At 42.4% G+C, this 20,470-nt stretch overlaps 1 protein-coding gene across 1 annotated transcript in view; it reads left to right on the top strand.

The window, feature by feature from the left end:
• The window catches only part of pdgfc (platelet derived growth factor c), a 50,834-nt gene that overhangs the window by 18,353 nt on the left and 12,011 nt on the right, over positions 1 to 20,470 (top strand). The window contains exons 2-3 of the mRNA XM_084352999.1: positions 14,561 to 14,753; positions 20,017 to 20,197. Coding sequence (XP_084209125.1) covers positions 14,561 to 14,753; positions 20,017 to 20,197 — 374 coding nt within the window. The remainder of the gene's footprint in view (positions 1 to 14,560; positions 14,754 to 20,016; positions 20,198 to 20,470) is intronic.

Below are 20,470 nucleotides of genomic sequence, written 5' to 3'. Positions count from 1 at the left end.
TGTTTCAGTTTCTTGAAGACGTTTCACCAACCCTAACGACTCTGAAACAGAGCTCACGTGTCCGAAACGACTCTGTTAGGACACTCCCACACAGAGTTTAAAACCCTGCAACTCCCCTCCAGTTAGTCAGAACTGAAGAAGCCTCTTGGATGAGAGGTGAGACGTCTTCAAGAAACTGAAACACGTCCAGTTGACTACAATACATCACTTAGATTTACCCTGACCTGGATGACTGAGAACCTTCATCAGCAGTTATATAGGTCGACTGTTCAAGCAGCTTATTACAGCCTATATATATATATATATATATATATATATATATATATATATATATATATATATATATATATATATATATATATATTTCATGTTGGGTGGCGACCTCTAGTGGCTGTAGTAATTATTACATTAGCAAAGGAGGGACTCAGGTGAAGTCTTGTATCAGGAGGAAGTTGAAAAGGACTGTGGACTTTCACCCACGTGACCACTGATTGTTACCTGTGAAACCAAAATAAGTGACATGGTTATTTTAACCCAAACCGCAGTGTTGCCCTAAACCCAAGCAAGTAGTTCTCTTGCCTAAACCTAACTAAACTGTGACCGTACGACGAAGGTCAAGGTCATGTTTTATTTGGGAACAGTGATGTCATTCTGGGAGTCGCTGGCCATCGACCTATTCAGTGGTTTAGGTATGAGGATGTGTTGCTTTTCCACATTTTGGCTTGTGACAGCAGGAAAACCACAGGTTTAATAGATAACATTAAAACCGGCTGCATTCCATTTCAGTGAGCTACTTAATTCTCCCGGTATTCTGCATGCTGACTCACTGTCATGGCCGACTGGGACACATGATGAAACAGAGCCATCATCAATGAAATCTTCATTTTCACCAGCTAGTCGCTAACTGCTTGTCTGCTGCTGCCTGCTGATTGACGGCTGATGAGAGCAGTGCAACTGAACCCAAAAATATAAAATGTGTAAATAAAAAACAATGAGCCAAAATATAAAGACTATGGAAAAACACTCACTCACACTATACTGAGGAGGACAACAGTGGGTGATAGTTCATCACTACATCACACGTGGTAATTTGATCCATTGTTGATATCAAAATATTGATCAGAGAAGCTTTCTGGTAGAATACCTTTCTTTTATTTATGACAAACTAACTCTGCAGTTCCTCATATTCACGCTAATTACTGGTTGCTTCTTAGGTCACAACCCATGATTGCTCAGCTCAGAAAATGCACTGGAAAGTTTTAGTAAGACGTATTTACCCAGATCTAGCCATCCATTTTCTACAAGCCCCAGAGAGAAAAGCATCTGTTTTGTAACCATTTATCTCAGGAGGTAATTACACAGCTATTGTTCCTTAAATGCAGCTTCATGAATATTCACCATTTCCAGAGATAAAATAAGGCTTTTAGTGGCTGGCTGTGTACTTCCATTACTTGTTTCTGTTTTTCTGGTAACGGTTGCATCAAACAGCAGGGTTATGTTTAGAGGAAAATGGACACAGATGATTGAAAGGCGTTTTTTTTTTTGTGTGAGCAGTCAGAGAGAGTCAGAGGGGAGCGCTGCGAGGCCTTTTGTCAAGTGATGGACAGTCAGAGGCTTAATGACCTGTGCAGACTGTTAAAAAGGCAAACTGGGTGCTAAGTGCTTAGCGTCTCCATTTATTTGTCATTTTTCAAACCATTCCCCAAACAAGCACATTAAAAAAACGAGGGACCCGCTGAGTTTGGTGACATCACGGCAGCCCTCAGCAGATATTACTCATGCTGATGTGTGTATGTGGTGGATTGAAGGTCAAACAAGAGGTTTCTTTAAATAAAATCCTCCCTGTGCAACAAGAGAGGAGCTACAGTCACATCAACTGGTGACAGCAGCTGATTGAAAAACAAAGCTATGGGTCTGGATGTGAGTAAATCTCATCACTCATTCAATTACAGCCGCATGTTTTTAATTTAGCTTCCTAAGGTGTTTGTGCATAAGGTTTATTCTCCATGGAGCAGGATTGTCTCAAATGAGAATCACTGTTGTTTGCTCTAATATGTTGAATGGAGTAGTAACCTGGAAACATAGGGAGTGACTCTGTACTTTGTTCTGTAAGAAATCCTGCCTGCCAACGCTCCTGATTTTCTCCCGCTGTGCTCCTGATTGGCACTTTCTCCCAAATTATATCCCAACGTCATGATACAAGTGATGCAAATCAAATGGTTGTTTTTCAGCTTCTGTGTCAGATGAGTGTTGTGGTACCTGGTAAACGGGTCCAAAGCTTTCAAAATTGCCCTCAACTTGGAGCCAGACCTTTGCCTTTATTGATATTTGCCTCCTGTCTCGGTTGTCTCCACTCTGCAGACTGGATCCCTGCATCATTTCATCCCTCCTCTTCTTCTCTTTGAAGGTGTACCTGGCAATTATATCTCCTCAACACACACACACACTCTCTCACAATGTTGCACTTGGAGATATGTTTTGTGATGTAAATGTAAAATGTTGTCGTCGTTTTTTTGTACATGTTCCTTGGCCGTGTGTGGGTACTCCACAAAATGTGTGTCTTTTGTACAGCCTCATGTTGGCAGGTATGCCAGGAATTGCTGACATTGTGACCAAATTTTAGACTATTTTTAGGCTCCTGTTTGCCTTATTCCTCTGCTTGGCTTTGTGATAATGTCCAATGGTACCTCATTTGAAGCTTTTATCAATAGCGCAATGAGTTTAAGTTCCTGTTAATCACCAACATGTAAAGCACCAATCTATAAGAATTACAGCAGTGAAATCCATGGTGCTTATGTAATATTGTGATGGTCATATACTGTTTACATTTGCTAACAATGCTTAGATAGTAGAGGTTGAGAGTGAGGTGAGACATTTCATCCAAAGATTAGTCTGACTTTGCTCTCCAGAACGTGTATATACTCCAGTCTACTTCTTTAAACAGTGCTTCTATAGTGATTGAAATACAAATCCTTTGGAAAGCCTTGGATGAATAGATCCATGGTGAGCTGCTCTGTGAGCAGCATTGCAATTATATAATAATCTTATTCCCCTCTTAAGGGAATTAACCTGCAGACACTAAGTCACAGCCCTCGCCTACAGACGCTTCCCCTCAGAAACATCAATTTTCCCGTTTTCTAATCCTCAAATTGCTACTCATGTCAACTCTGAAGATCCAGGTACAAACATGCTTGGTTTAGTAAATCCAGCCCTTTGGCAAGTTGTAATGCTGGGACGTATGCACAGATGTTCCCTGAGGTTTAGAGGGCATGCATCTGGTTTTGGCATCTAAAGCAGAATTATTAACAAAGCTTGTCACCAGCAGGTCATCGCCTCTTCCAACAACTTCTGTCACTGTGCTTCTGACCGAAGCAAGTCACTGTGGCTGCAGCGGGCAGCAACAGGCTCGTATCTGTGTGAGCGAGAGCAGGATGTTACAGGAAAAGAGCAGTTGTGCTCAGCAAACTCCTCCCTTGGTAAATAGAGGTTGAAAGGAATATACTTTCATTACCCTGGGTTCTGCACTGCAGCTCCTCTTCTCCAGACAGCTGGGCCAAAAGGTTATGAAGGCTTGGTGGGGTGGCAGTAATTAGAGATCCAGGGCAACACGCTTAAAGAAATCAATCTGTATCTATAAGCAGAGTCAGAGAGCGGAGAGTTTTATTCTTAAACTGCCACAATTAAAATGCTCTTTCACTTGTTTCCTCGTCTGTTGCTTTGGATTAATCATTCAATTTGCCACAGCTGAAAATCTCATCAGACATTTTAAAGTCTGTATCCAGATTTGCTTGCATGACTCGTAGCTTCTTAAAAGGTTGTTCAGAGGTTATGTTTGCTACGTAAATGATGTGATTTTTGGAATTGTAGACAGCTCTTCTGTTTAAATGGCTGTTCGCAGTGAGGACTGTTATACAGCAAGCACTGGGAGGTCTCTGTTACTTGGATTGTCTTGATTGGAGATAAGATTAAAGTAGCAGGACAAGAGGAGGAAGATGTGTGAAGACAAACTCACTCAGCGTGTGAATTTGGCCGCACTCCAACCTGCAACCTAAGCTATCCTGAGATTCCAGCGTAGATATGTGCGGTCCCAGATCAATTTATAAATCATTAGTTGAAAAGATTATTGACTTCTTCCGTGCTGTTCATTGCAGATTTGAGAGTTACTGTCCTGGAGCCAGGGAGCTACAAAGTGGATTGTGATCAGCTATCAATCCTCGCCGCTACATTCATTGCAAAACCTGCATCTTTGATCATACTTAATCGCAGTGTCTGGATCTGGTACGGCAAAGCTGTCGTCCAATCTGGCTCGCCACAGATCAAACTGTAATTTTCCCCAAACATCCAGCTGTCCAGCTCACAGATGTGACTACAAAGCAGCCTGGAGCTGCCGTCCGCAGCTGTGGAAAGAAGTTTAAAAAAGACGTGGTTCATCTGTCAGCGGCTGGTTTCCAGCCAGACGAGGAGGTTAAGCCCGTCTCCCAGCGCTTGTGAGAAACATCTAGCAGCCTTTTTACTTTCTTTTTTTGTGCTCAACTGTCAGTCCATCCGCTTAACAATAATTAACTTTGATATTGATTCTGAGTTTGACAGCTGACGAGGAAATTGGGGTTGATATGGGGCACCCTGCATTAATGAGGGTGCAGGCTTTGATTGTAATTTGAAGAGAGAATCAGAGAGACTCACAGGCCTGTACACTGCTGTAACTTGTGTGGACAGTCACGCAAACATGAAATATGTTTGTGCCTTGGAGATTCTTGCTCTGAAGGCTTTGGGTCTCTGTTGTACACGCTTCTTTTTTTCTTGATTATTGCCTTGAGATCACTTGTTAATCACGGTCGGTGTTGTGATGTGTTCAGCCCTGAAAAGTTCTCTTGTAGCCACATTTTTTTTTCTGTGTTCGCTGTCTGTCTTTTGCCACCGTCCATTTAATTTCTTTTTTTTAAACCCACAATAAATCAATGTTTATGATACCAGAAATGTTGCCTCATAAATCAGAAATTAGCTTGAAATGAGTGGTGTTCTTTATTCTATAACAGAAAGGGTCATAATCCTGAGGCCGGGTGGGTTTGTGCTTCGTTTTACAGCTGATTTCGGTGCTGATTTCATGTCTAAATCCAGGCTCAGGGGCTCAGACACAAAATACCAGAGGGTCAACTAATAGACGGCTGTAGTGAAAAGACTGACACTCAATCTTCCTCCTTCTGGATGCCAAACACAAGTGTGGGCACTAATTAGAGGCTCCGAGAAATCATTCAGGGGCGGGGAAGCATTGTAACCCGAGGAGCAGCGGTTGTGTGGTGACGAGTTTTAGTCGGTCTGCCGGATGGACCAAAGCCGGAGGGGGTGAAAGACTCCAGTTTAGCTTTGGTGTGTCTGCTTTTCGCACAGCATCACATGCACTTGTATACTACTGTGCATTCACAATCATTAACAGCCTGCAGCTGTGGCTTTATAAATCCTTATCACAATTTGTAATCATTTCTCAGATAACACTTTGTGCATCGTATTAAAAGCACATTTCATAGCAGTTATGGAAGTTAAATCCTTCGGGGGCTCGAGGGCTTCATATGTTAATCAACACTGGCTATTTTTATGGAAGAATTAACCGGATGTTAATGTTTTTAATTCTTTTCTAGCAACTGTGAGCTAAGTTTAAGGCTTGTTGTATTTGTTTTTTCACCCATAAATATCAAGCACTTCTTAAATTAGGTGGGATTAGTTTAAAGGGGTCCTGTTACGCTTTTTCATTGTTTCCTGTCCTTCAGCGCTCCCTGTATGTTCTTGCGCATGTGAAAGATCTTTAGTTAAACAGGTCAAAGTCCACACCAACAGAAGCTCCTCTCTCCCACAGAAAACACAGCTCCTTAAACGCCTCGTCAGTAGTCCCGCCTTTAATTCTGTGACTTTGTGACATCACGAAACAAAATGCTTCATGCTACAGGACGACATGAGCATAGTCCCACGTTCCCACTACATCCTATTACCAATTACAATGTGTTGTGATCTTGAACGCATGTTTCAACAGGCGATATTAAAGTAATTCATAAATGTTACCTTTTTTAATGAATTTTTAAATTTGAAAAATGTTTTAAGGAAGGAAAGCCACAGCAGGATTATCCTATGAAATAATATGAGTCTGAGAACGATTAGTCACAAAGGCAAATATAGATAAACACCCGTTATGGATTCTCTGTGGGAAACCTGTAGATAGACGTACACACACGCACACACACATACTTGTGGTGTCAGGTTGGGTCATCTGATACGTCCTGCAGATGTTTCGCTTTGCCTCTGCAGCAGGTGTCAACAGATGTCCCTCCTCACCACTTGGCCAGGTTGACCTCTCGCTTAGAGAGAGACCACCCTTCAGTCAGCCGACCTCTGAGCGCAGCACCCCTGCTGGAAATGATCTGCCCTGCTGAAGTGTTCCTGAGCAGGTCATTACCGCCCTGCCCCCGCCACCCTCGCTGCTCCGGCCTCCCTGCAGATAGAGGGGCATGAAAATGGAGCATTTCATTGCAGGGATCAATAAAGTATCACATTATTATGTTACGACACAGCACAAACCAAGAGGTGCAGCCCTCTCTGTGCTGCGACTGATTAGATTTCCTTTGACCTTTGACCTTTTCGGTTAAAGGGCTTTCACGGGTCATAATAGTCCACCTGTTGGATGTTTGAAAGGTTTAGAAAGTGAAGCAGACAAGAGAAGGAGCTGAACTCTGGTCTGCAAATGTAAGATTATCAGTGTGATGGTTTCCTCTTTTTTCCTTCTTCCCGTCGGTGTAAAAATCTAAACAGCTTGTCAGAGACCTGCTTCTGTTTGTCTTAATGAATCATCACAGATCTCAGTTCCCTCTCTGACTCGCTCTTATGTCCTCCATGCACAGTGATGTCACCTATTTGTCACGGGTCTAATCACACGCTGACAGACGGCATCTCCATCATACAAACCTACTATTCTCCTGTTTGAGGTGAAGCCAGTTGAAACGGTGCGTTTTGAAGGCTGAAATCTTAGTATTCAAGACAAAAAAAAAAGAAATGTATAAGTTAAATGTATTGAACGGATTGTATTTACCTCGACCGCATTTTTTGTTGTGAAGCCTTTGTTGTGGTTTTGTTGCAGCTGTGGGTGAGAGGACAGTCAGTGTTGGTGAGCCCCCTAGAGGTTTATGGCCCAACTGCATGTCTCATAGCTGAGCTACTGTTGCTTTCATGACACATTTGGCAGAACACAGATAAAAAACAGATACAAACCAGCCAGTCAGGACTGTTTTCTATATGATCAGCGTCATCATTTGTTCCATCAGGGGAAACAAAGGCGTCTAATGTTCTTTACCACTGTGACAGGTCTTCAGATTGATTCACAGTTGTTGATGGACACAGTGATCAATATCATCTGTGACATTTCATGTGTGGAGATAAGCTTTGCTCTCGCTGGCAATCAAACTGTATTGGATCTTTTTAATCTTTACATTTTATTCACACTTTATACGATATTACATATAAAATAATAAAATAATAATGACATTTACTCAAGTACTGTAGTTAAGTACAATTTCGAGATACTTGTGTTTTACTTGAGTACTTCAACTTTATATTTCCACTCTGCCACAGTGCTTTTTATTTGATAGCTTTAGTTACGAGTTACTTTGCAGATCGCCTGCTGCATCAGAGCCAAATTTTTAAATTAGCTTATATTATCTGCAATAGGATTTAATGAAAACACTGATTCAGATCTTCAGAAAAATGCTACATATTTGATCCAAGATTGTCCAGGTTGATAATCACTCATGATAACTTACTTGTACTTTTGATGCTTATTAACACTTTAGTTTTACTTTATCAGGGTTGTACTGTGTAGTCTATTTCTCAAAATAGCCTACACGTATTAGTTTATACTTTATGCAATTCAACATACATGCATTCAATAATAATGGCGTTGCTGAGATAAAGTTATCTGTATCACCAGCTCCTGCTCTCTGTCCGCCCTTATTTCAGCGTCTTCTGCAGACAATTTATGTGTCAAACCTGCTTCCTCTTCAGCCCGACACACAGGAGCATATGCCTGGCACATTAAATCACTACACAAGAGTCCCACGCAGCCAAATTATGCTTTAATGGTATAAAAGATTCCCATGGCGTGTTTCAGCCTCCTTTTTGCCCGCCCCACTGTAAACCCAAAAGCAATAAATATCCTAAGCAGGGTCGGGAATTTACTGCACCTGTAGTAACCACTGCACCGTCTTAATAAGCAGCAGATGTGGGAGTGATTGCATTGAGCCTGAAATTCATGCATTGTAAAAAAGAAAAAAATAGAAGAGGGGGAATACTTTGAGAGGTACAGTTTCATCACCTGACCAAAGCTGCTTCAACTCTGTCGCTCAGGGCCTCACATTCATTTTGATCAGCAGGTAACAGGGCTGGAATTAAAAACAATCTGGATTTAGTGTCGCGGTGACTTGGCTGTCGATTACCGGACAGGAAATAGCTGTCGTGAATGGTTATTCATGATGTATGAGTGTGCTGGGAGAACACAGCGCAGCGCTCCGCCAATCTTTAGCCTTTAATGTGTGAAAATAACAATTTAGCCGACTTAGAGAGCAAATACAAACCCCGATGGCAGTGAGATCCATGTTAATTTGATTCGGCCTGCACAAAATGAGAATTTTAACACATCTTTTATGTGTTTAATTCTCGTCAGGATCTATTGACCAATAGAGATATTTATTGCTTTCTCAGGGCTGAACGGCGGTTGTGGCCGAAATGCTCCTTTTTTTTTCCAGGAGAAAGGCGAAGTCAGGTCTACTATATCATGCAGTACGACCACCAGATAAACTCCAAAGCTCAGGGCCGATGTAGTAACACACTGTAATAATATCATGTGAGGAAAGATGAATTTAGTGAGTCCAACAGGAGCCAGAGGAGAGTGAATGGCTTTCATTCCTCCTGCTGCCGGTTTTTTATGAGAAACATGCAGCGGTCTGGACAAAGAGGCCGCTCTCATTAGTTAATCTTTGCTTGGAGGCATCTAACATTTATTAATTCATCTGGGTATGCATGCACGTATGTGTGTGTGTCTTTGCATGCATATATGTGTGAGCGTGTGTGAGGTGATAGGTGTACAGTACTGTATCCAAACAATATGATTGGTCTTCTGCATATAATGATTTCTTCATCAGCTTTTAATTGTATGTTTTGTTATTATTATTAACACTAATAGTGATGTGCACTAATGCAACGGTGTGCACAATCCCGCATGCACGCAGCAGCTTTGTGTCTGCAGGGGAAAGGTTAATGTTTAACAGCATGAATGGTTCACTCCGCTAACGTGTGAACAAAGCACAATGGCTGCACTGTATAGGCTCCTATTTATTCAGAGTCACTTCCTCCCTTAATAGTCGGCTCTACTTTCCTCACGGAGGAAAAAAAAAAAAGTAGGTCAAGGAAAAGTCATGTTTGAGGTAATTCACTCTTGGGGACCGCTTCTCTGATCATTAGATGACATTGGTTAACCCCGAGAGTGAGGTCATTTTCAAGTCAGAGTTACACCCAGAATCCGGCCCGGCTGGTAGCGTGTGTCTGTGTTTTACAGTTCATCTGAGAGGGAGGATATCAATGGGAAGGCTGAAAAGAGAGAAGCATGAAAAGACACAATTGTTTATATAAAAAAAAAAAGATGAAGAAAAGCTCTGGGAAAAAAAGGGAGCAGGCTGGTTTGTGACCTTGTGGATTTTGCTTTAATCAAATATTAGTTTTCAGCTGACGCACTCTGAAGGAGAACACCCCTTCAGAGTTTCTGCTTTGATGCAAGTGAACAAAAGATCCACATTGAGGAATCACTCGGATGGTTCGTTCTTGATCTTCATGCAGAAAGACCTGAACCGAGGTGGAATGCAAACACATTGTCCCCCCCACCCGCTGCAATTACTTGTGATGAGTACGTCAGGATTAAGCGGGATATTTGCAGACTTTTTGGATTAAGTATGATTTCATCCTCGCAGATCTTTGGAATACCTTTTCATCAGGACCTAATGCTTTCATGTCAAGGCCTCTTTCCTGTCTTTTTTCCTCTTTCTCTGCAAAAGCAAGCTCAGACTTTCCCCTCCACATTCTCCTCTTAATTATAATCCTAATAAAGAGGCATTCCAGTCATCATTTAACAGATTTTCCCAAGAAGTTATGTACACAGCGAGCCCCACAAAGCACACATCTATTTATCATTTTTCAAGTAGATTTTTGGTCGTGTTTTGACCACTTCTATCAGTACCATATGTACACCTACCATCAAACATGCAGCACGGTACATCTGGACTCATACATTAAAGAATCACGTCTTTTTTTCACATTATTCACCTTCTTTATGAGCCTGTATGTTGCAGCCCACTGTAATGGGGCTGTAATTAAAAACATGTCATTGTGATGGAGGGCCGAGCTTTAATAGCGTGAAAGCTATCGGCTTGTTTCCTCCTGAGCCAGCAAATGGGTGTAAAAACAGTCAATCAAATGTAGCCTGTTGCTGCTACTTGCTGCAAAGATTAAAGGGGCAATGAGCCATTTTTTTCAGTAGTGTCTGCAAAGAAATCAAAAGAAATGTTGACTGCAGAGACAATTTTTTATTAATTTTAATATGATCATGCTGTTATTAACCCTGTAAAGAAGGCGTAGTCCCGAACCACAAACTATGGCTCTAAGGGGCTTTTCTTATGTTAGATTGAGTGTCAGTTTTCTGTGCGTATTATTTTGCAAGAAGTTTGATCTGCCCAAAGAAGGTGGCCGTCCTTTCTTCGGTGAGACAGTTTGTACTCGAGGCCAAACTCTTCGCAGAGTTTTGAAAGAGGCTGTTCATTGAGAAGTCATGCCCGGCTTTGTTCTTTTTTTTGCATCTGGCACACGGTCATTGAATCTGTTCTCACCTGGCTCACCACCGGAGCCAAATTAAAACATCAAAGTGATATCGGCACCCTCAGGTAACTTTTAGGAAAAAATAATGTCATTGTGGTTTCGTCTGTTTACTCTTCTTGACAGACAGCATCAGTCAGGAGAAGAAGTCAGGTGTTCAGTTACATCGTGTTGATGTCATTGAACTAAATGTGTAATATTAACTCTAACTTGAAAAATGATGTGCATTCGTTAAACAATTGACCACTTGCTGAATCCCACCGCTGAATATTGATTCTCCAATTATACTTTGGCATCTCTAACCAGGCACAGCAGGCCCGTCGAGCTCTGGATTACTCGTGGTTTGCTTATGGCGGTAGAACAAGTGATATTCAGGTTCATTTCTTTTTTCAATCGCCTTTCCAAAACCCCAAAACACGCCTGCAGCACATCGTCCTGTTCCTCACTGAGCAACGTGATCAGAACATTTTTCGTTATGTAAAAAAACCACAGTCACTGTGACTTTGACTTCAGAATTTCTTCATGGTGATCAACAGCAATTCATGACACATCCTGCATTAATAATCATCATGAGTCACGCATTAGCATCATCTCTACTGTCTAAAGATAGCACGTGACTGTTTTTACTGATACTGATCCCTCTTCATGAGACGACTGGCTGTTACTGAATCTGTGCTGGATTCCAACTTATCTTTGTTGGATAAGTCATAAAATTAAAACCATTCTTTATGCCGGAGTGCTGTAGATGAATGGAGGAGTCTCTGTGGAAAGAAGCTGATCTGTAGTCTGGTGGTACGGCACTAAAACAAAGCTTACTTTGTTTCACCATCGTCATCTTTTCACCGCAGTGGCCAGAATCAACAAAACAAAGAACATTTCTTGTTGTAGCTTTGAGTTTATGATTTGCACCATGAAAACAAGACGTAAATCTAACCTCCTTCTCGTTGAGCTAATCAACCAAACAGGATCATGTCAGAATGAAACATGAACCCGACCTTTCAGTTTTCACACTTCTAACTCAGCATGTCGCCTCTCTTCTCAGACGACATCATGTATGTTGCAATCAGCTGCAAATTCAAGACCCCCCCCTCCTTTTTTTTTTTTTTTTTTTACAGAGTTCGCACTTTAAAACGAGGACACATTGTTTCAGAAGTTACTAAGAATTTCAGGCAGTAAATCTGCCACGGTTATCACTGTAAACCACATTCTGCCCTGTGAGAAAGGGGAAGCTGACAGGCGCAGCAACAGGAGGGCGAACTGTAAATTCTCTTTGAACCGTTTCTGACTTTAAAATGATCAGAAAATGGTGAAAAACAGACAGCACCCTGCAGAAGTGGGTGTCACTCCCCTCTCACTTATTTTCAGTGACCACTCCTTCAGACAGATTTGTTTTCCTTGGAACCATCCTGAGAAACTCAGAGTTGCTGTGGAGCTGTTTTGTGACATTAGACAGGGTGAACGTTAACTCGTCTGTGTTTTTGTTTCTGTTGAAAGCAAATAGCCTCATAATGAATCAGCCTGCTAGGTATGAATCACATCCTTAAATCAAATTTATGGCAGAATAAAGAGTAATCAAGCTCCAAATGTGTTTCAAATATAAACTTGTCTACATCACTTGCAGTGGGAAAACAGTTACTCATCCATTTAATGCACTGACAAACTTCCAGCGGCGCACGCCTTCTCCGGAGCACATTAAACCCCTGTTGGGTCCTCTGACGGCTAGACATATTGGATCGGTTTATGAATACTGAATGATCATCAGTGGTACGAAAATAAATACTGCTTAAACTAATTGAGGAATGGCTGGGGATGGGATAAATTCATCACTGCGATCCCTGAGAAACGGAGACATCAGCATTGCAACGCCGCACGTTGACACTAATGACAGTATTTTCAGCCTGTGTTTAATTATATTGTTGTGATCACTTTTGTTATGTGAAACAAAATCTGTGGGAGTGTTGACACAGGCTACATGTGGCATTTTAACACTTACTGTGATAAAGAATCGGTGCAGCTTTTGTTGCCTGTTCAGTTTATTTCTTTTAGCATTGCCTCAGAGCACAGTTGATAAACTGCTCTCTAAAATGCAGCTAAAGCAATGAAACATTCTGTCAGTTTAATAAAATCCTATGTTTCAGCAGCACTCTCAAAAGACAGCTCCATGGCGGGTTCAGCCTAGTTTAACGCAAAGTTTGGAGGCCAAGGAAAGCAGCTAGCATGGCTTCACCAAAGGGATTTCTGCTAACTCAGAGCTTGAACACCGTGTATACGAGTTTCACAGGTAGAAACAGAAAAAGAGGCATTTTAGTTTAACAAATTGGCCTGTTAGCTTACATGGATGTCCAGCACTTGCTAAATCCCTCCACTGAATATCAACTGAATTTGATTGTTGTCGCAGACTTTCAGAGCTCTGCACAACACCCAGCTTACACTTGGTTACTAGCATGCTGGTTAACATGATACAAAATGCAAAATTGTTGCTGAAAACCATAATTATTTTACTAGTTGCGAACACCAGCCGTTTCCGCAGTAGGTAACCCTCTAGTGTCACTTCTTGAAGCACCCCAAGAAGGGGTGTGACCTTTTCCTAAACCTAACCAAGTTTATATTATTATTATAGTATTTTTTGTATGTATTATTGCTAACTTGACCGCAGAGCCTTTATTTTGTCACTAACCGGATGTTGCATATTACGTATTAATGCTATCTGACCACGGAGCCCCGGACGGGAGGATAGAGCATCACAGTGTGAAGCTTCAGGCCACTGATCAAACAACTGCATTGACGAGTTGGAAGTGAGAACGTGTCTGAAGACATCGATGCTATTTTTCTACCACTGAAAATGGAAATATCTGTCTACTCATGTAATAACATTCGATCTGTTATTTTTGACCCGCTGAATTGAAGAGATGTCCTGTAATGAGCGCGGCTGCAGGGTCTTGTCATCGCGGTGGTTCTGAGGCTCAGGTGGAGCGATGACGCCTCGGGGGGCGAGTGACAAGCTTCATCAGTGTGATTATATCCTGCAGCCGCTCGTCCCAGTGGCTCTAAATGGCTTCATGAAAGTCTGTGATTGTTTTCCCGTTCAGCGAAGCTTCTTCTGGAGGGCAACTTGTCATGTCAATATTTCCCACACTTTCAGCTGATTTCAAGGCTTTCTCGCTATACTCGCTGGTTTGATGTGTTGCTATGAGACTGTCCCTTTCCACTCTTCTTTAAGCTGTTATTTCATTCCTTCCCTTAGACACCATATCTACCCCTCAACCACTGTGTTTATCAGAGTAAAGTCCTGATCTAGACTCATTCGTGGTCGGTAACAAACCGCAAGGTTAAAGGTAATCTTCCATTGAAAGATAAAGGATGCCAAGTTTTTAATCATTTTCCCATATAATCATGTGTTTAATGTAACAACAAGATATTGGTAACATGTTGAAGTTGGGCCGGATATGTCTAAGGGTGAATAAAACATTAGGCAAGCATCAATCTGGAAATCCTCCCTCGGTCTATATTTCATACCTCTTTGCAAGATGCTTGACATGTTTATGCCTCGAATCACAATGCGTATAGGTTCACCCCATGGCCAGCTGATTTAATATGAACCAATCAAAATGGGACCATATGTAAATCACAAAAACACAAAACAATCTGTTTTCTGTTGCAGGAGTGCAGGATTCCCATCAGGAGAAGATCATAACAGTGTCTGGAGAGGGAATGGTCCAGAGCCCAGACTTCCCAAACACCTATCCCAGGAGCACTGAGTTGGTCTGGAGACTAGTGGCAGCCAGTAACATGAAGATCCAGCTCACCTTCGATGAGAGGTTTGGTCTGGAGGACCCTGAAGATGGCATATGCAAGTAAGAACATGCAGTAGTAGACTTAAACTAGCGTCTCAGTGTGAACAAAAGCAGATCAAAAACTATTTATTGCATGATGATGTTTGTGCTTACTAAGCTTGTCTATTGGACACGAGAGGCATCACTTGACTTTATTTTCATTGTCCAACATTGGTATCGAGTCTCAAACTGAGTTTTCTTGTTTGCTTCTTGGGATCCGAAAGAGGAGTTTTTTGGTCAAGATAAGGACTCGTTCACTGGATGGTGAACTGTCGGTTTTGCATTGAACACTGACTGCCTCCTTGGCAGAGAGCTGAGAGCGTTTTCTAGATAAGTATCTGGTTATTATTCCAGATGTTCCATGTTTCTTAGGAGTCTGTTCACATTGATCGGCTAATAAAAAAAAAACAACGATTTTGAAAGAAAGTGAAAGTTACGGCTCTCTGCTCAGAAAAGTTCTGGATCTTAGACGAATGTTCTCCGTCTACACCTGGTATTAAAAACGATCTGATCTTGCCATTGTATTTACACCCGGTATTTTTAATGCACTCTCATTACCCTCGTTGAGATTAGATCTGTGTCCTCTGAGTGGAATTTGAGGCGACTGCAAATCAGCCCCAGACTCCCAAGAACAGGCTGAGTTTTGTGAGTTGTTGAGATAAGGAAACTTTATAAACTCTGTGAAACGATGTCTGCTACATAATTATTTGTCTCCTCTTGTTAATTTGGCATATGTAATACAATAAGTTTGTCCTTTCTTCAATCTAAATTTGCCTGCAAGTTGTACAGATTGCTTTTACACCTACCTAAGATCAGAACACAATGCGAGAAAGAAGCATTTACATCATCAACATTCATTTTTTTCCTTATCCTGTTAACATGTCAGCATATACAAATCACATTTTAATACCAGGTGTAAATGGGGTGATGTAATACACTTTTCAGTGACTTTTTTTTTATACCTGGAAATTTAACAAAAATAAAAGTGAACTTTATATTTGCTTCAATGTATTTGTAAGTATTATAATTTTTTACATTATTTTCTAAGATCTTCTTGTTTCTTTTTGTTCCAGTCCTTGAACTCGGTCATCTTTCTGGGCCAGTGTAATGTGTGCTACAGGGTCAAATATTTGAACACATGGATTATTTTCCTGTCAGTGTCCTCGCTGGTTTGATGAATGCACCAACCTCCAGAAACATTAGTGCATTCTAGGTTTCTACATTTCATTTTGAAAGATAAGAAAAACGTATTTGTAGGCCTGTTTATTGTCTGGAAAAGGACGACCTTCAGCAGTTATCTGTAGCAGCACAGTTTCTCCTCTGCTTGCACGGCCAACTCCCATCAAACTGGGGCTTCCCCAGTTGGCATGCCAGATATGTGCTTGGCTGTGGCGAAGACGTGGCCTGCTTATGTTGTAGTCCATCTCTAAAGATTTAGAGTCAGAGTGTGTGGCCATTTGTGAAATTGCCTTTGGTCTGCCGTGGCAGCTCGTGAATATTGAAAGCCCAGCAGCAGAGTGATTTGTTTCACCCAGGGACCCCATGATGACGCGGTTCAGACTGGCATATTTTACTTGATGTAGTCGATATATTTAGCCGCTCACGTGATTGTTCGAAAGACACACGCCACGCCCTCCGGCTGACAACACATAAACACAACCACACACATACAGTACATCCTCTGCTTTCTGAGGAGCCCACTTTCAATTACTGCCTGGGTTTGCCTCCGTTGCCATTCAATTTAAACGGGGATCCCGATCCCCAACCATCGATTTACCCTCTGTGCTTTATGTTCAGTGCCCTGCTGTCAATATATCACATCTGACTGGTTAGCATGGAGGAGCTCAATCAGTGAAAGGTGGAGAAGGGAGCTGGGGGAGGGTGACCTCGCTAGTCATTCCTGGAGAGCCCCCTAATGGATGACAAGCGGAATGACAGTTGGCCACAGAGCTGACAGGCTTTAGATGTTGGACACGGCAGCACAGGATTTATCTTTTGAGAAATAAACTGCATATATCAGGAAATTAAAAGAAGATGTGGCCATGAATCTGTATCCTTCTGTTCCTGTGACAGCTCCCAGGCATTCAACTTCACAGATCAATGAGGTGTTTGTGATTCTGTCTCAGATTTTCTGCCAGAGTCTGGTTAAAGATGAGCTGATTTAATTGTGCTGCCATCCAGGATTCATGCCTCTGTTCCACATTACACTTCCTGTATCCTGTCTTTGTTGGCTGTTGCTTATCAGCCCCCCAGCACATCTCCACGGTGGGGAAGGGTGCACGTTGACGAATGAGGTTAGTGTTGCTGTCGAAACCCGGTGAGGGAAACTTCCACAGCGGGTGCAGATTGACAACTTTTGTGCCGTCCTGCCTTTACAAGACTGCACAAGTCGGTGTCCTCGGGGGGGGAGGGGCGCGAGACAATAACAACATCCTTTTCCAGGGTCATGCAAGTCATCGCCACGTCTACCGCTCCTGCTCTCACATTTTTCACCCCCGGCCCCACCCCTTCCTTTTACCCAACAGGTCTTGATCAGATCCCAAGATACACACTCTTGGCAGGGCTGGCAGACTGATGAATGCAGCATGCAATCACAAGCAGAAACAGACACACATTCACAAGTCTATCTACTTTCACCCTCTCCCCTCCACACACACACACACACACACACACACACACACACACTCACACACACACACACTCGCATTAACAAGCCGCTGGCCTTGTCTGCATGTCTCCTTTATCTTTCATGAGTGTTTATAAATGTATTCGCAAAATCTGCCCTTTAGACCTTCCTTCCACTGATGTTGCTGCAAAAAAAAACCACACGCACAATGTTATTGACATCTTACACTCGTGTCACGGCACAATGCGATGCAAATAAACAAGAATGTAATCTCCTGTCCAGAGATTCACAGCAATGGCAGGGGGATAAAACAAACAACAGTGGGAGATGTGTTGGGCTCTGCTCGCGAGCCCGGAGCGAGGAGCCTTTGCTGAGATGAGAGGGAGGCTGTGTAGTCGAGATGCTCATCTGCTATTCTGTTTGTCTGTGGCACGATGAAAAGCATTCTTACCAAATCCACTGGAGGAGAGGCATATTGGAGAGGGATTGGTCTTGCTGCTGGTTGGCATGGCAGCAGAGTCGTGCTTGGCGGCTCTCAGACAGGAATGTTCACAGAAAGGCATTTGTGCTCCCTGTCTTTTCGTCTGAAAGGGGGATGACTCAAAACACAGTGTTCGTGTTGCTAATCTGCATCGGCTCAGTGGTAGATATTGCATCTATTAATTATGTAAAAGGGGAAAAAAGGATGAAGGGAACAGCTTTGTGAATACTAAACACAGGAAGGTATCCACAGCCCTGTATATAAGATTCCTTCGCCGTGCTCGGTGACTGTACGTACAGTTTGGTATGTATGTCAGTGCATTTGTAAATCTGAGAAACCGCTGTTCGACATGGTGATTCTGAACACATGGCGATGTGTAATGATCAGGGCGTCCTGCATTATTGATGAGCCATCTGTCAGAGCTCTGGAGCTGTCTGAGGGAGAGGAAAGCTTCTCTCTTCACTGACCTCCATCGAGAAGGCAGAAGGAAGCTAAACTGATATTTTATCCTCCTACCAAAATCATTTCATGCCGGTCTGGTTTGCGCTGAACATTTTATCGCTCATGCAGTTGTCCAATACGTTTGTTTGTTTGAGCAGACAACAAACTTCCTGTTTAACTTTCCAAATCAAAGGCAGCAGAGTCGGTAAATGTATCGACCCCCCCTCCCCCTCAGTTTATTTAACATCACAGAAAATCCATTTTTAGTCCCGCTCATGTCCCTCCGTGTTGTTTTACTGAAACCAGCTTGAACTGAATCTGTCAAGCCTGCGCAAAATGTAAACAATGTCCTTGAAATCCAAATATCCGAATTGGCAGCACTGAATGAGGGGTTAGCGTGCCTGTTGACGCAAATGGCAAAGTGATTAATCCCAGACTGTGAAGAGTCAGTGAAACAAGGCTGTATTGAATGCAGCGCAGCCACTGGTGACACACACACACACACACAGGTATAAATAATAAAGTCTGAACTCCTGAACTGCGTGTCTTAAGTGCTGAGGTTGGTCAATGTTGGCCTTGGCACACCAGAGGAGTCTGGAGCATGGCCATATGCTCCTGCACTTCATAATGTTTACTGGTCTTATGGGTTGGCAGGGTGGCCGGCAGAGAGGGAGACTGTCATGTAATTACAGGGTCGCAAGGTTTTGATCCCTGCAACAAGCAAAACGTGCTTTTATTTATACTTTTCTCAATTGAAATTCAAATTCTGATTTTGTGTTAAGTGAAACTGTGTGACACAAAAAAGTGAAATTGTGACACTAAACACTTTGAAACCAGTTTAACCCATCATGTTAAAATTAAATATTATTTGAAAATGCATGGGATTTGCAGCCACCGACAGCTTCAGCAGAACACCCTCACAGAGCGACTCATATTTTATTTTTTGTTCTCGTTAAAACAGCAGTCGTGTCAATATATTGATTTACAAAGTGAGTTTTCAGAAAACTGAGAAATAGTTTTATGGTTGAGGCCTGCAGCTTCCCCACAGTCAACATACAGCGCAGCATACGGAGCTCAATGTTTAATTAAAACTATATGTCAATGACAACATGTAGCATCAGTGTCATAGGCGTGTTAAAAAGCTGCCTCAGCAGGCAACAGCTGCTTATTCTGCGCCGTCAACCGGCCTGAGATTTGTCTGCAATATTCAGTTCATTCTGAGTCATTTAATTCAGGCAGTAAATAACAGACAAACCTCATCCGTCACCGCTGAGGTGTTGTAACCTGCTGTTGAAGATATTTATATTCTTTGTTTAATGAGGTCAAACTTTTATTTCCCCAGGCAGCTTTATTGATATTAACAATCTCACCTTCAGAAGGGCAGGACAGAGCTGAGGAGGCAGCGCTGTGGCACAGCATTAAAGATGCTGACAAGCTTGCAGCAAGTGAAAGTACAATCGAAGTTACCCAGCAAATATTGAGATCAACCTCAACCTAACCATAGTATTGGCATCAGACGGGGGTGATTGGCCTGAGACAAGCCGTCACAGTTCAACCAAATGTTTGCTGGGTAACTAACATGTCTGTGTAGAGGTATAACTACTAATACAGAGCCAGTAGTTGCTGAAAGTCAGGGTATATTGGACAAAGGCAATTTCATGATGAAGGAATGGATCAATAACTGGTGATTGTCTCAGAGACTGAAATAATCGATTTCGTCTTTCTTTGTCTACCAGGTACGACTTTGTGGAGATAGAAGATCTGACTGAGAAAACCATCCTGGGTCGCTGGTGCGGCTCACAGTCGGCACCAGCTAGCCACACTTCCAAAGGCAGTCAGATCAGGATCCGCTTCCTCTCTGATGAGTACTTCCCCTCCGAGCCGGGATTCTGCCTCCGCTACTCCCTTCTGCCTGTGGTAAGTACATGATCGACGGTCAGGGCTTAAAAAACGTACATTGTAAGTAGCTGAGCGCTTAAACCGTCATAGCATTTCTCTGCCTCCATCTCCAGCTTCAGGGAGTTCACACGGCAGTGAGCTATATCTCACCGTGCAAGCACAATTAAAATAATTTGCTTGTTGCGTAACACGGTGCCTTCATTTGCAATCATCCATTTATGTTTATGTGTACCCGAGGTTTTAAGCATCGTCAGGGAGAAATTATGTTTAAGCACTTTGGAACATCTGGCT

This window comes from Pagrus pagrus (genome assembly GCF_965226575.1).
Source record: "Pagrus pagrus genome assembly, chromosome: 5".
NCBI classification, from domain to species: domain Eukaryota; kingdom Metazoa; phylum Chordata; class Actinopteri; order Spariformes; family Sparidae; genus Pagrus; species Pagrus pagrus.
This window is presented reverse-complemented; position numbering and strand designations above follow the sequence as displayed.